At 41.0% G+C, this 14,076-nt stretch overlaps 1 protein-coding gene across 2 annotated transcripts in view; it reads left to right on the forward strand.

Moving 5' to 3' along the window:
• ZNF330 (zinc finger protein 330) overlaps nucleotides 1-3,907 on the forward strand; it is a 19,377-nt gene extending 15,470 nt beyond the window's left edge. For both annotated transcript variants that reach the window (XM_010830302.1, XM_010830303.1), the window contains 2 exons: nucleotides 1,798-1,915; nucleotides 3,334-3,907. In XM_010830302.1, coding sequence (XP_010828604.1) covers nucleotides 1,798-1,915; nucleotides 3,334-3,608 — 393 coding nt within the window. In that variant the 3' untranslated portion in view covers nucleotides 3,609-3,907. The remainder of the gene's footprint in view (nucleotides 1-1,797; nucleotides 1,916-3,333) is intronic.
• Nucleotides 3,908-14,076: the final 10,169 nt, after the last annotated feature.

Consider the following 14,076-nt stretch of genomic DNA (forward strand, 5'->3'; position numbering starts at 1 on the left):
TTCTGGCAGAGAACTTTTCCTTGAAGGGATTGAAATCAAGAATGTTACCAGTCCCAACAAAACTCATCTTCGCCTGAACAAAGTATATGTTTAAATTTCCTTGATATATTGAGTGATGGACCAGAAAGAAGGCTGAGCACTGAAGAACTGATGCTTTCTAATTGTTCCAGAAAAACAGAGTTCCAGACTTTATATTTTTTGGCTCCATGCATGGTGACTCCATGCATGGTGACTGCAGCCATGAATACCAGAAAAAGAGAGTTCCAGAAAAACATCTACTTCTGCTTTATTGACTATGCCAAAGCCTTTGACTGTGTGGATCACAACAAACTGTGGAAATTCTTAAAGAGATGGAAATACCAGACCACCTTACCTGCCTCCTGAGAAATCTGTATGCAGGTCAAGAAGCAACAGTTGGAACGGGACGTGGAGCAACAGACTGGTTCCAAATCAGGAAAGGAGTATATCAAGGCTGTATATTGACACCCTGCTTGTTTAACTTATATGCAGAGTACATCATGAGAAGTGCTGGCCCGCATGAAGCACAAGCTGGAATCAGAATTGCCGGGAGAAATATCAATAACCTCAGATATGCAGATGACACCACCCTTATGGCAGAAAGTGAAGAATTAAAGAGCCTCTTGATGAAAGTGAAAGAGGAGAGTGAAAAAGTTGGCTTAAAACTCAATGTTCAGAAAACTAAGATCATGGCATCTGGTCCCATCATTTCATGGCAAATAGATGGGGAAATAATGCAAAGAGTGAGAGACTTTATTTTTTTGTGCTCCAAAATCACTGCAGGTGGTGACTGCAGCCATGAAATTAAAAGACATTTACTCCTTGGAAGAAAAGTTATGACCAACCTAGACATCATATTAAAATGCAGAGACATTACTTTGCCAACTAAGGTCCATCTAGTCAAAACTATGATTTTTCCAGTAGTCATTATGGATGAGAGAGTTGGACTATAAAGAAAGATGAGCACTGAAGAATTGATGCTTTTGAACTGTGATGTTGGAGAAGACTCTTGAGAGTCCCTTGGACTGCAAGGAGATCAAACCCAAGTGAATCCTAAAGGATATCAGTCCTGAATATTCACTGGAAGGACTGGTGCTGAAGCTGAAACTCCAATATTTTGGCCACCTGATGTGAAGAACTGACTCACTGGTAAAGACCCTGATGCTGGGAAAGATTGAAGGTGGGAGGAGAAGGGGATGACAGAGGATGAGATGGTTGGACATCATCACCGACTTGATGGACATGAGTATGAGCAAGCTCTGGGAGTTGGTGATGGACAGGAAAGCTTGGCGTCCTGCAGTCCATAGGGTTACAAAGAGTTGGACATGACTGAGTGACTGAGCTGAATTATGGTTCCCAAGAAGACTCTTAAGAATCTCTTGGACAGCAAGGAAATCAAACCAATCAATTCTAAAGGAAATCAACCCTGACTATTCATTGGAAGGACTGATGCTGAAGCTGAAGCTCTAGAACTTTGGTCACCTTATGCAAAGGGCCAAGTCCATTGGAAAAGACCCGCATGGTGGCAAAGATTGAGGGCAAGAGGAGAAGAGGGTGACAGAGGATGCAGTGGTTGGATGGCATCACCAACTTAGTGGACCTGAGTTTGAGCAAACTCCAGGGGATAGTGAAGGACAGGACAGCCTGGTGTGGCGGCAGTCATAAGGTTGCAACTAGTCAGACATGACATAGCGACTGAACAACAAAACACTGAGTGATGTCTTCATGTATTTTTTGAGTTACTTATTTAACTTCCTAATTTTTTTTTCTCCTATATAGGCTTGTTTCTGTGATGATCATACAAGGAGCAAGGTGTTTAAGCAAGAAAAAGGAAAACAGCCTCCGTGCCCTAAATGTGGACATGAAACTCAGGAAACTAAGGATCTTAGCATGTCAAGTAAGGCTTTTCTTAAAATAACACTGGAGTGATTTTGCTTTAATGCATAGACAAGATTTGTTTCTTTTTTTCCTTTTTCTATTTTTGTTTTTGCCTTTTCTTCATATTTGAGAAGATGAACATGTTTTCCTAAGCAAATGGAATTTTGTAGCCTTGGAAAATTGTGGGTAAAAATTTTCAATTTAACATAAGAAATTTAACATCATTCACTTCAATATTTGGCATTTGCTTCAGTTAATGACATAGTGAATACTGAAATTTAAGACCAAAAAGAGTGATTTGTCTGTTTTTGCTCGGGCTTCCTTGTTAAATAATTGTTTAGTAATAAATCCTTAATATTCAAGTTCTGGTAATCTTCGGTACTTGGAAGTTGGAATTCATTGTGAAGCTATTCTTAGGTGTCTGATATTTGAGCAGCAGTGCTTATTATGTTATACGCTGCTACTGTAGGAAATTGTTTTATGGTCTAATGTGATTTTTCCATGAAGGGATGCAGCTACTATACCGTGCTTACAATAACGCAGCTCACAATTTTGTTAAAGAGAATTTGACTCTTTACCAAGCATATCAGAACAGAACCATAATTCTAAATGACTCTGACCGTACTTTGTTTAATCAGAGATACAGTTACGCAGTGAGGTGAGACACAATTTTTTGCACTAAACTTTGCTAGTAAGGCAGAAGAAATGAGAGGCTTTATTTTCTAGGATATCTGAATTACAAAATAGTTCTTTTGAGAAGAACATAATGACATGAAATTAAGTGTTCTATAATTTGAAAATACACTTTTAATTAATCAAACAAAGGCCTTTTAGACCTTAATGTTCCTTATTTAATGTATGTATCTAGAATGCCGTTCTTATCTTGTTTTCCAACTTTGTCTAGATTGAATGAAACGACACAGTCGTGTTTATCATTTGTTTTATATGACGTGTATGTAGACTGTGAGTAGGATATAACCGATTGTTTTTTCTGAGGTCTCCTTCTTTTTAAAGTTTTATTTATGTGTTGCCGCGCAGGTTCTTCTCTACTAGAGGGCACTGCTCTCTAGTGCGGTACGCAGGCTTCTCGTAGCAGTGGCTTCTCGTTGCAGAGTATGGGTTTCAGTAGTTGCAGCACATCGGCTCAGTATTTGTGGAGCACGGACTTAGTTGCTCCGTGGCATGTGGGATTTTCCCAGGTCAGGGATCGAACTCACGTCTCCTGTATTGGCAGGTGGATGCTTTACCACTGAGCCTCCAGGGAAGCCCTGAGGTCTTCTTTCTTTCGAGTTAAATTTTAAGTGACTAAATAAGGCAAATGTGACTGACTTTTGCATTTGAGAATAAGAAGCAGATAGTCAGGTTCACATAATTTTATGTGCTGTAGAGGATTTGGAGGATTTAATCAAACGCCATGTACATATCTGTGTTTTGTAGCACGTTCCCTGAAATTTGGCAGGCAAACTGGAGGTGAAGAGGGAGATGGAGCTTCTGGGTATGATGCCTATTGGAAGAACCTTGCATCTGATAAGTATGCTGGTGCTAGCTACCATGATGAGGAAGAAGATGAGTACGAAGCAGAGGATGACGAAGAGGAAGAAGATGAAGGTGGAAAAGATTCAGATGCTGAGTCATCAGATTTGTTTACTAATTTGAATTTAGGAAGGACCTATGCCAGTGGCTATGCTCACTATGAGGAACAAGAGAACTAGGACAGCTGCTTGCCCTTTGATGACCTTGTCTTAGGAGCTGGGATCTGTGTGCTTGATGAATCATGTGTGAATGTTCAAAAGTATTATACATATTGTTACTTAGCCTTGTGCAGAGACTAGTCACATTTATTGGGACAAGGAGTAGGGCATAGCATTTTAATAGGAACTGATAATCAGGCTTCTAACATACGAACAATGAATTTCAAATGTAATATGATCGATCTAAGCAATTGAAGCATCATGGATTGGATTTTTACTGATTTCTGTAATCTAGTAGGTTTGCCAATTAAATACACATATAGGATAAAGGAATAGGATGATAATATATTTGTTTGAAATGAAATTGCTGTTTTTATTAAAAAACTGCTTATAAAATCATTTTGTCTGATTTTGTAAAATGTAATGGGTAAAATGAATTATTGTATTTTTTCTTATTTGTCCATAGGATAAAAGTCAGATGTTATATGCTAAATTTTCATTAAATAGTCATGTTATCTTAAGTCATTATATGTATGTTTCAGCCATTGACTCATTCAGTTCTTTCTTCACTGTGTGTCCTGAACAATACCTGTTATTTATGCTTAAATGTGTGGACAAAGGTGACCATATAGCCATTTTTCAGAGACACAGAATCAGTATTATCACAAAGATGTTTAACCCAGGAAATTTGATTTCTCTTTGAATAAATCTAGTATCTCACTTATATACTTTTGACATTTAATTTCTTATTCACACTGTTTTAAACCTATTTTGGAAAGCATTCCAAAAGTTTTGTATAAACGGTGTCATTTTTTATCTAATATGTGAGATATAGGTATCAGAAGTGTATAGTGTGGGGTGGACACAAAGTGATTCAGCTGGACCCTGTCCTTCATGGTGGGTGGGGAATGGTTGCAGTTTACACTGATGATGCATGGGGATGGTATGATAGAAAGGAATGCAGTATTGGACTGGCTGGGATTTGAGAATCTGGAGAAAACTGAGCCTTGAGGATAACAGGGTCCGATGGCTATAACTGAGCCACTGTTACTCCATAGAACTGTAATGAACAGCTGAGGGCAATAACTGGCACCAGAAAACCAGGTGTGGCAAGCCAGAGATCCTCTAGATGCATGTGGAAAAGCTTCCATCTCTTGTAGCGGGAGAACTGAGAACACTGAGGACCAAACCAGGACCTAGTAGTCCGAATGGATAAACTTAAAAGACAGCTGTCAATCAAGGCAGGTCTATTTTGCAACGGTCAAAGGACTGGGAAAGTTGAGGACTCTGACAAGTGGGATGGCGACGTCTGAGTGAATGCTGCTGAACGTTTGCCCTCACTAGGTTCCTGAGCTTCGTGAGCCTGCAGTCACAGCCCACGTCTCTGTTAAGGGCAGGCAGCCCTAACCCACTCCCAAGCTGGGTGGTGATGCACAGGTCTCTTTCCCCAGGCAACCTGTCCCCACTTCAGGGCTTGCTCTGTGTCCATGCCACGAGACCTAGAACAAGGGGTGAGCAGCTGTAATTAGGGTTAAGCAAAACTCAGCCAGTGAGAGGCTGGGCCTGATGCGACAGGAGACAGACTGTACCCCAAGGGAGCTGCAAGAATTGGCCTGTATGTATTGGGTGAAACAGGAGGAGAATGCTTGGGACTAGAAGCTGAAGGTATTGACTAGGAGGGGGAGAACTTGGTAATAGCACCCACATTGGGTCTTTGGGTTGAAAAATAAGCTATCTTAATAGGATTTGACATCCTGGTTAGGATCCCAGGAGATGTGAACTCACTATTAGGGTGGCTTCTAGAAACATGGAAAAAGCAGTGGCCAATTCTGAACAAAGTTGAGTGACCACTGGTGGAGAAAAGCATGAAAAGACAGGAAACGATATGCCAGAATGGATAGGTTTCTCTTTGGATGATTATGTTCCATAGAAAGGCCATAAAGACATGGGCTGATAGGGGCACAAGGGCCCCTAAAAAGTTTGGTGGTAACTCTGGAGGCTACAGCTAACAGTAGAAACAAACTATGGTAGAGGAAATCAATCCTGAATATTTGTTGGAAGGACTGATGCTGAAGCTGAAGCTCCAGTACTTTGGCCACCTGATGCAAAGAGCCGACTGATTAGAAAAGACCTTGATGGTGGGAAAGATTGAGGGCAGGAAGAGAAGGGGGTGACAGAGAATGAGATTGTTGGATGGCATCACTGGCTCAATGGACATGAGTTTGAGTAAACTCTGGGAGATAGTGAAGAACAGGGAAGACAGGCATGCTGCAGTCTATGGGATCACGAAGAGGCAGACACGACTTAGTGACTGAACAACAACTGGAAAACTTAGCTTCCTGACGGCAGTGGGTGATAAGACCCAGAAACAGTGGCTTGTGGCACTACCTATTTGCCGAAAGTCAACGTGGCCACAGTTACGGTAACGAGGACCAAGGTGGGAGAGGGCATACACAGACACACGAGGAAGAAGGCCATGTGAAGACGGAGGCAGAGATTGAGCTACAAGCTAAGGAATGCTGAGAATTGCTGGCAACCACCGGAATCTCAGAGAGAAACTTGGAGCAGGTTCCCTCGAGGGCCTCCAGGAGGAACACTGCCAACACCTTGATTTCTGGCTTCCGGCTGCCTGGTCTGTGAGAGAATGCATCTCTGTTGTTTTAAGCCACCGAGTTTGTGGTCATTTGTTACAGCAGCCCTGGACAAACGCCGTGGGAACCAAATGCAGAAGCAGGAATTGTCATCTTTCCCAGATTCACTGGGGAACATCTTGCTTCCTGTCTCAGTGACTCTGGGGATCTGATGACCCCAGTCCATGGGTTCTCAAAGAGTCGGACACAATTTAGCGGCTAAACAACAAAGGTCACCACGGCATTGAGTAGATTTCCTTGTGGTATACAGTTTGTTCTCATTAGTTACCTATTTTATGCATAGTATCAATAGTGTATATATGTCAGTCCCAATCTCCCAGTGTGATGGGGACAGAGGAATCTGGGTGCAATCTAGGGGATTTGCTTGAATTTTCAAGGTGTTCCTTGGCCCGCTTGCAATTGTAGATAGACGTGGCAAAGCACCCCAGCCCAGGAAGGGTATGGTGACTAGATCCCTGGGGGATAATGGTCTGGGTCATTCCACCAGCTAAGCCACTGAGACCAGCAGAGGTAGTAGCAGTCAATCTGCTTCCGGGTCGGACTCTGCTGCAGAGCTGCCTGGGCGGAATCCAGTCCTTCCTGGGGCACAGCATGAATCTGGTGACTGAGTGACTTCACTGGCTATTTTGACTCAATATGACTCAATCATGACAAATAGGTATTAAACTAATATCCATATAAAAACTAGCAGCTGACAATGTGGGGGTAAATATGTTTTCCTCCTCTGAATTTTGGTCATGTGTTGCAAACTCTTTGCTGGAATATTGTATCGATGTGTGTGAGGGTGACCTTTGTAAGTCACCTACAAGCTTCTGCTCATGCAGAATGTATTAGTCCAATTCAGGAAGTGAATAGACCATACCGCAGGCACACCTGTGCTTTACAGGATGACCCCAGCTACTTAGTTTGGCTAATGGGAACACTTCAAAGGATGCAACTTAATATATTCTTCATCATACTTTGTAGAATCAGACATAGTATAATGATAAATTAGACATATTAAAATATTCTTAGTAAAGAATCAGAACACAACATATGTAGGGGCCAGAGGGTTTCTGATAGACTCTGTGTGTGAGGGCAGAAGAATGTGCTAAGTGCAATTTGCTTATTTTCCCAAGCTACACTGAGAGGCTTAGTGTAAAGCTGCAAGCCTTTCCAGATTCTCAGTTCTTTCTCCTCCTCTCAGAGTATCTGCTGGGCTCCACCACAGTCCCTCCCCTTCCCTGAGCAGCGGGCAGTAAATTGGCATTTGCTGGCAGTAAGCTAGGGCAAATGTAAGGTTCATCTTATTAGTTTCTCATCTCATAGGGATCACCATACCCTTTATTACCTAATATCCTGTGTCTTGAAAACTGTTATTTCATGTATTTTGTCCCTGTTTTTTTTCCGAGGTGGGGGAGTATCCTGGTTTCTGCTTCTGCATTCTGCCTGTGGTGTTGTCATAATCTATATACTTAACTCCATAGAAACTTGTTCTCTAGAGCTGACTGTTCTTTGACATATTTTCCATCCACATTTATAGGGATTCTGTTACTATTTTTAATCCATCAAAGAACAAAGGGAGGAAAAAAATCTCCTCATAGTACTGTGCATATCTATTCCTAACTCTATTAACTTGGTTGTATTAATAATCTCACCTTTAAAAAATTCTTGACAGGTTTCCATTAGTAAAACAATAATAATTCTTACCACCAACTTTACATTTAGGCAATGTGTTTCAAAATTATATTGATTTCAGGTTTAATATAAATATGTTTTTACTTGTCAGGAGAAATCATGACAACCAGTGACTGTTCTTTTTATTTTTTAAAAAAAATTTTGGCTTTGCCACTTGGCATGTGGAATCTCAGATCCCTGACTAGGGATCGAATTCACACCCCCTGCATTGGAAAAGCAGAATCTTAACCTTGGACTGCCAGGGAAGTCCTCATTATTTTTATCTTTTAAAAAATGTTTGGAAGTTACATTTTCATATTCATAGAATAAAAGTCCTAAGGCTAATGTGGTGAGAATCCTGTAGTTTTGATGCTGTTGGGGGAGCATTTTGTTATTAATTTCTAAACCCTGAAAAGTTAAGCATCTGTGTCTTCATGGTGGTGGAGAGAATAGGATAAATAGAAAAGCAGTGCTCTGCAGATCTATAGCAGGTTTACAAGTTAGAAAGAACCCTAAGTGTCATCAAGTTTAGTTTCCCACTCTGTTCAGGAGTCTTCTGTAGATAGTTAATGTTTATCTCAAACTATGATCCAAATAGGGAAAGGAGTACGTCGAGGCTGTTTATTGTCACCCTGCTTATTTAACTTACATGCAGAGTACGTCATGAGAAACGCTGGGCTGGAAGAAGCACAAGCTGGAATCAAGATTGCCGGGAGAAATATCAATAACCTCAGATAGGCAGATGACACCACCCTTATGGTGTAAAGTGAAGAAGAACTAAAAAGCCTCTTGAGGAAAGTGAAAGAGGAGAGTGAGAAAGTTGGCTTAAAGCTCAACACTCAGAAAACTAAGATCATGGCATCTGGTCCCATCACTTCATGGCAAATAGATGGGGAAACAGTGGAAACAGTGTCAGACTATTTTTTTGGGCTCCAAAATCACTGCAGATGGTGACTGCAGCCATGAAATTAAAAGACGCTTACTCCTTGGAAGGAAAGTTATGACCAACCTAGACAGCATATTAAAAAGCAGAGACATTACTTTGTCAACAAAGGTCCATCTAGTCAAGGCTGTGGTTTTTCCAGTGGTCATGTATGGATGTGAGAGTTGGACTATAAAGAAAGCAGCACAGAAGAAGGATGCTTTGAACTGTGGTATTGGAGAAGACTCTTGAGAGTCCCTTGGACAGCAAGGAGATCCAACCAGTCCATCCTAAAGGAGATCAGTCCTAGGTGTTCATTGGAAGGACTGATGTTGAAGCTGAAACTCCAATACTTTGGCCACCTGATGCGAAGAGCTGACTCATTTGAAAAGACCCTGATGCTGGGAAAGATTGAGGGCAGGAGGAGAAGGGGATGACAGAGGATGAGATGGTTGGATGGCATCATTGACTCAATGGACATGGGTTTGGGTGGACTCTGGGAGTTGGTGATGGACAGGGAGGCCTGGCGTGCTGTGGTTCATGGGGTCACAAAGAGTCGGACACGACTGAGGGACTGAACTGAACTGAACTGATTGCAAAACTGCTTTTTTTTTTTGAACTGCATATAGTTATGTCTATAGCTTAATAGGAAATGAGTATTATCATACAGAATAAAGTTAATCATCTGTACCTGAGACTTAAATAGATAGGATCATGGGATCCTGACTCATGCATAGAGTTTTAGATTTTTGGCATCATTAAAAGTCTGTCTTAGTGCCGTAGGCAGAATAATGGCTTCCCGAAAAAGTCCACATGGTAATCCCAGGAAACTGAATATGTTATGTTACATTGCAAAGAGGAATTAAAGGAGCAAATGGAATTATGTTTGCTAACCAGCTGATCTTAAAATATGGAGATTATTTTGTGTTGCTTGGATGGGCCTAATGTAATCACCAAGATTCTTAAACTTGAGGAGGGGGCAGAAGAAAAGGTTTCGGTGATGGGGAAAAAAATCAGGTCTCCTTTGATGTCTTTGATACTGAGGAAGGAGACTACAAGCCAAGGAGTACGGGAAGCCTCTAGAATTGGAAAAGGCAGGGAACTGAATTCTCCCCGGGAACCTTCAGAAAGGAGCACAGCCTCCCCAACACCTTCAGTTTAGCCCAATGAGTGTCAGATAACTCACCTACAGAACTGCCAGGTAACAACTTTCCACTGTTTTAAGCCACTAAACTTGCTATAGTTTTGTTACAGCAGCAATAGGAAAGAAACAGTCATTCCCAAAACTTTAAATGAAAGTGTTAATTTAACACTTTGGCCTGTTTCTGTAGATTAGAATCAAAAATATTTTCGCATAGAATAGTTTGTATTGCCAAACAAAACTGAAATGCTCCCAGAGTTTACTAGGAAGTAATTATTAGATTAAGCCACAGGTTAGACGCAGAAATTCTAGCAATGCAACCCCTCAAAAAAGAGAAAATAGAGGGCGGCAAACATCTTCCACAATATCAGCACATTGTCTGAGAGCGTTTACATTCATGAAGAAATTGAAAGGTGACTCCTGAATCTATACTTTTTGAGATACTCTTGCCAGGCTGCAATAAAAACCAAAGATGCTAAATTACTGAGACTGGCAGTCATCATGGCTGTCATATTTGGTCTCTGGAGTTCTTTATTCAGTATTGCCTATGAGGTTTTTGTAGACCAATGAGGGCTAAGTCATTAATGAAATTGCAAAATGAGCTCATTCTAAACATTAGGGAAGTAAGATTTTTATTACAGTACAACTTTCTTGGGCTAGATTTATGTTGAAAATCCCATACTTGAGTTCTTATAAGAAAATGTACAGAAAGAAGAGAAATGATCTGTGGCTGTTTTTCATATTCGAGACCTTGCACAGCCCTGAGAATGCAACTGTGGACTCTGATGAGTCCATGGGATGGACTAGTTATAAGGGCATAGCTATTTTTATGTAAAGTCTATGTGCTTAACACAGGTGTAAAATACAGAGTAAAAATAGCTGTAGACTCAACATAGCTCATGCAACTGTGAAACAAAAACATTTTTTGCATAGTTAATTCCAGGAAATGATTACCATATACGAGAACCGCAGCTCAAAATATGCAGGACTCATGTACACATACACACTGCTATTTTAAAGTCCGAGATTTACATGTTACCTGTGTAACATCTCTGTAAATTTATATATTTCTCATATTTTGTAAGTTTGGCCTCAGTTATCAAATTTTTCTTAGCTTCCTAAAGAAAAAAAAATGGTGTTTTAAAAAAAAACACAGTGAAAGAAAGGTTCCCATAGTATATATAGTTTTGACCTTTAAATAATATCTGGTGCCAACTACTGTCTGAGTCCATGAGTTTATAATATACCCGATGAACTCATCGAATTAACTTCCTTTGCTGATAACATCTCTGTTTTTAAAAAGAGATATACTTAATGCTACCAGACAATCATGGGAAAAAAAGAAGTAGTGTCATTGAAGTTTTATTTGGCTGGAAACTCTTTGTTGGATAAAAAGAAAGTTTAAAGAAAAGATTTTTTCTCTGAATTTCAGTCTGGAATGCCACCCAGGCCTCTCCACCCAACTTTGAACTGGAGTCTAAAAACGATGTTTGATCTTTTTTGTCTTTCAACGTGACAAAATGTCCTTCTTTGAAATCTCCTTTTTGTTTTATGTGTGCTTGTTAATGTGTTTTAGGAATGTAAAACTCTTGGGGTAATGTACAAGTATTTTTTGCTTAACCTTTGAACACTCTCCTAAGTGTCTACTCCACCAAGTTTGCATTCTCTAAATATTTCTCATTAAAATCTTATTCATCTTGTAGTTTAGAAATAATGACTTCTTGTTTTTAGCTTCTTCACTTGGAGCCTTTAAAAAATAAAAATTCTCCAAAGTAACATTTCCTTCCATTCAACAAATACTTCTTAAGACCCTTCTACATGGCAGTAGTTAATGTTCAGTGAAAGATTAGTTGACATAGCCCACATGATCAAATTCTGTGGTTGATATATATAAAAAAAAAAACTTAAAAGTGATTCATGGGTTTTTTAAAAAAGTATGCTTTTATTGCGGAGAAGGCAATGGCACCCCACTCCAGTACTCCTGCCTGGAAAATCCCATGGATGGAGGAGCCTGGTAGGCTGCAGTCCATGGGGTCGCTAAGAGTTGGACATGACTGAGCGACTTCACTTTCACTTTTCCTTTCATGCATTGGAGAAGGAAATGGCAACCCACTCCAGTGTTCTTGCCTGGAGAATCCCAGGGACGGGGGAGCCTGGTGGGCTGCCGTCTATGGGGTCGCACAGAGTCGGACACGACTGAAGTGACATAGCAGCAGTAGCATGCTTTTATTGGGACAAAAAAAACATAACTTGTTGCAATGACATTACTTGGTCAAATAATCAAAGAATACCAGATTCTAGCCCTAAAATAGGGCTACCTTTCATTGGATGAAATACATATGCAGAGACAAGGGCAAAATTATACTTTATTATCAGGTATGGATTTTGCTTTAATCCTAGGGAGAACTCCATGAAAAACTCTTCCCTAAATGTTACTAGCCTGAAATGTCCACTCTGTGCGTCTCTCTTTCATGAAAGTAGGGTTTGTAAATGGGGATGAAGAGAAGCCAAAACAGCATAATAGAGAACAATTCAAGAAAGAACTATGATTTATCAAAATACGCTGCATGAATCTACATAGAATAACAAGGGTAGCCCAGTCCTTGTTCTAAGTGATCTTCTCTGACTCGGTGGTTAGCTTTCAGTAGGAGGCCTCTGTTGTTGCCTTAATTTTTGTTGAAATAAAATGGATATAAGAATATTCTGATTTTAGATCAAACATCCATCAGATTCTGCTTTAGCAGAAAGCCTACAGCCATTAGGAAGAACAGATAAGCTGCTAAGAGAGCCACTAATAAGTAAGAATATGTAGTTCAAATAAATGCACTTGCATAACACTTTACACTATATCTCAAATAATAAGGCATTCAGTGATAAAATTAGATATTTATCTCCCCTGGCATTTTTCATTTACTCACTTTTCATTTTAAAAAGGCACTTCTTTTGGATTGCCTTCAGAGGATTCCTGACTCAGCAGATGTCTTCTAATACCAGAGTACAAGACTGCCATGACCTTCATTTTTATTTCAACCATGAGCTGAACCTAGAAATAGACATGATAGTATCAACAGAGTATACCGCTATGTTACAAACTATGTCACGGAGACACTGTTTTTAAGGATACCTAGAGAGTACTCTGGAGAAGGCAATGGCACCCCACTCCAGTACTCTTGCCTGGGAAATCCCATGGATTGAGGAGCCTGGTGGGCTGCGGTCCATGGGGTTGTGAAGAGTCAGACATGACTGAGCGTCTTCACTTTCACTTTTCACTTTCATGCATTGGAGAAGGAAATGGCAACCCACTCCAGTGTTCTTGCCTGGAGTATCCCGGAGTCAGGGGAGCCTGGTGGGCTGCCGTCTATGGGGCCGCACAGAGTTGGACACGACTGAAGCGACTTAGCAGCAGCAGCAGCAGCGAAGAGAGTGTTATTCTTGGAATTTCCCTGGTGGTTCCGTGGGTAAGGCTCTGTGGTCACAATGCAGGGAACCTAGTTTCGCTCCCTGGTCACAGAACTAGATCCTGCCTGCCGCAACTAAAGATCTCCCACGTGGCAATAAACATCCCGCGCACCGCAACTAAGACCCAGTGCGGCCAAGAAAATAGATGAATAAAAAGAGAGAGTCTTATTCTTAACAGACTTGGGAAAATAAGAAAAATCAAGGTGACTGTGGCAGAGAGTGAGAAGGCCCTGCCACCCACAAGCGGAGGAAAAAATAAACCTCCACAGGGCTCCCTGGCCCGGTAGGAGGGCTGCTGGGTGAACCTCGAAGTGGTTGGTGGGGCTGCAGCCACCATGCAGCTTTGGTAGAAGAGGGAAAATACCCTAAGGAGGATTTTGGTCTATAGCGTCACTCCCCATTCACTCTTCTTAAGGCCAATCTGGCTTCTACCCCACCCCACTGACCACTTTTTAGGGACTGTTTTCATGGAGCGTACTGTGATCGCCGTGCCCTACATCCAGGGATCGCCTCCCTGTTACCTCACTTAGCCTATCCTCAGGCTTTTACACAGATGGCTGCTATTTCCCTCTCAAACATTTTTCCTGTGTTTTCCATTATATCACACCTTTTGCCTCACTGTCCATTCCTGCTCTTCCTTGCTGGCCACATCTCCTTTCT

Source organism: Bison bison, unplaced genomic scaffold (genome assembly GCF_000754665.1).
Source record: "Bison bison bison isolate TAMUID 2011002044 unplaced genomic scaffold, Bison_UMD1.0 scf7180017864517, whole genome shotgun sequence".
Lineage (NCBI taxonomy): Eukaryota > Metazoa > Chordata > Mammalia > Artiodactyla > Bovidae > Bison > Bison bison.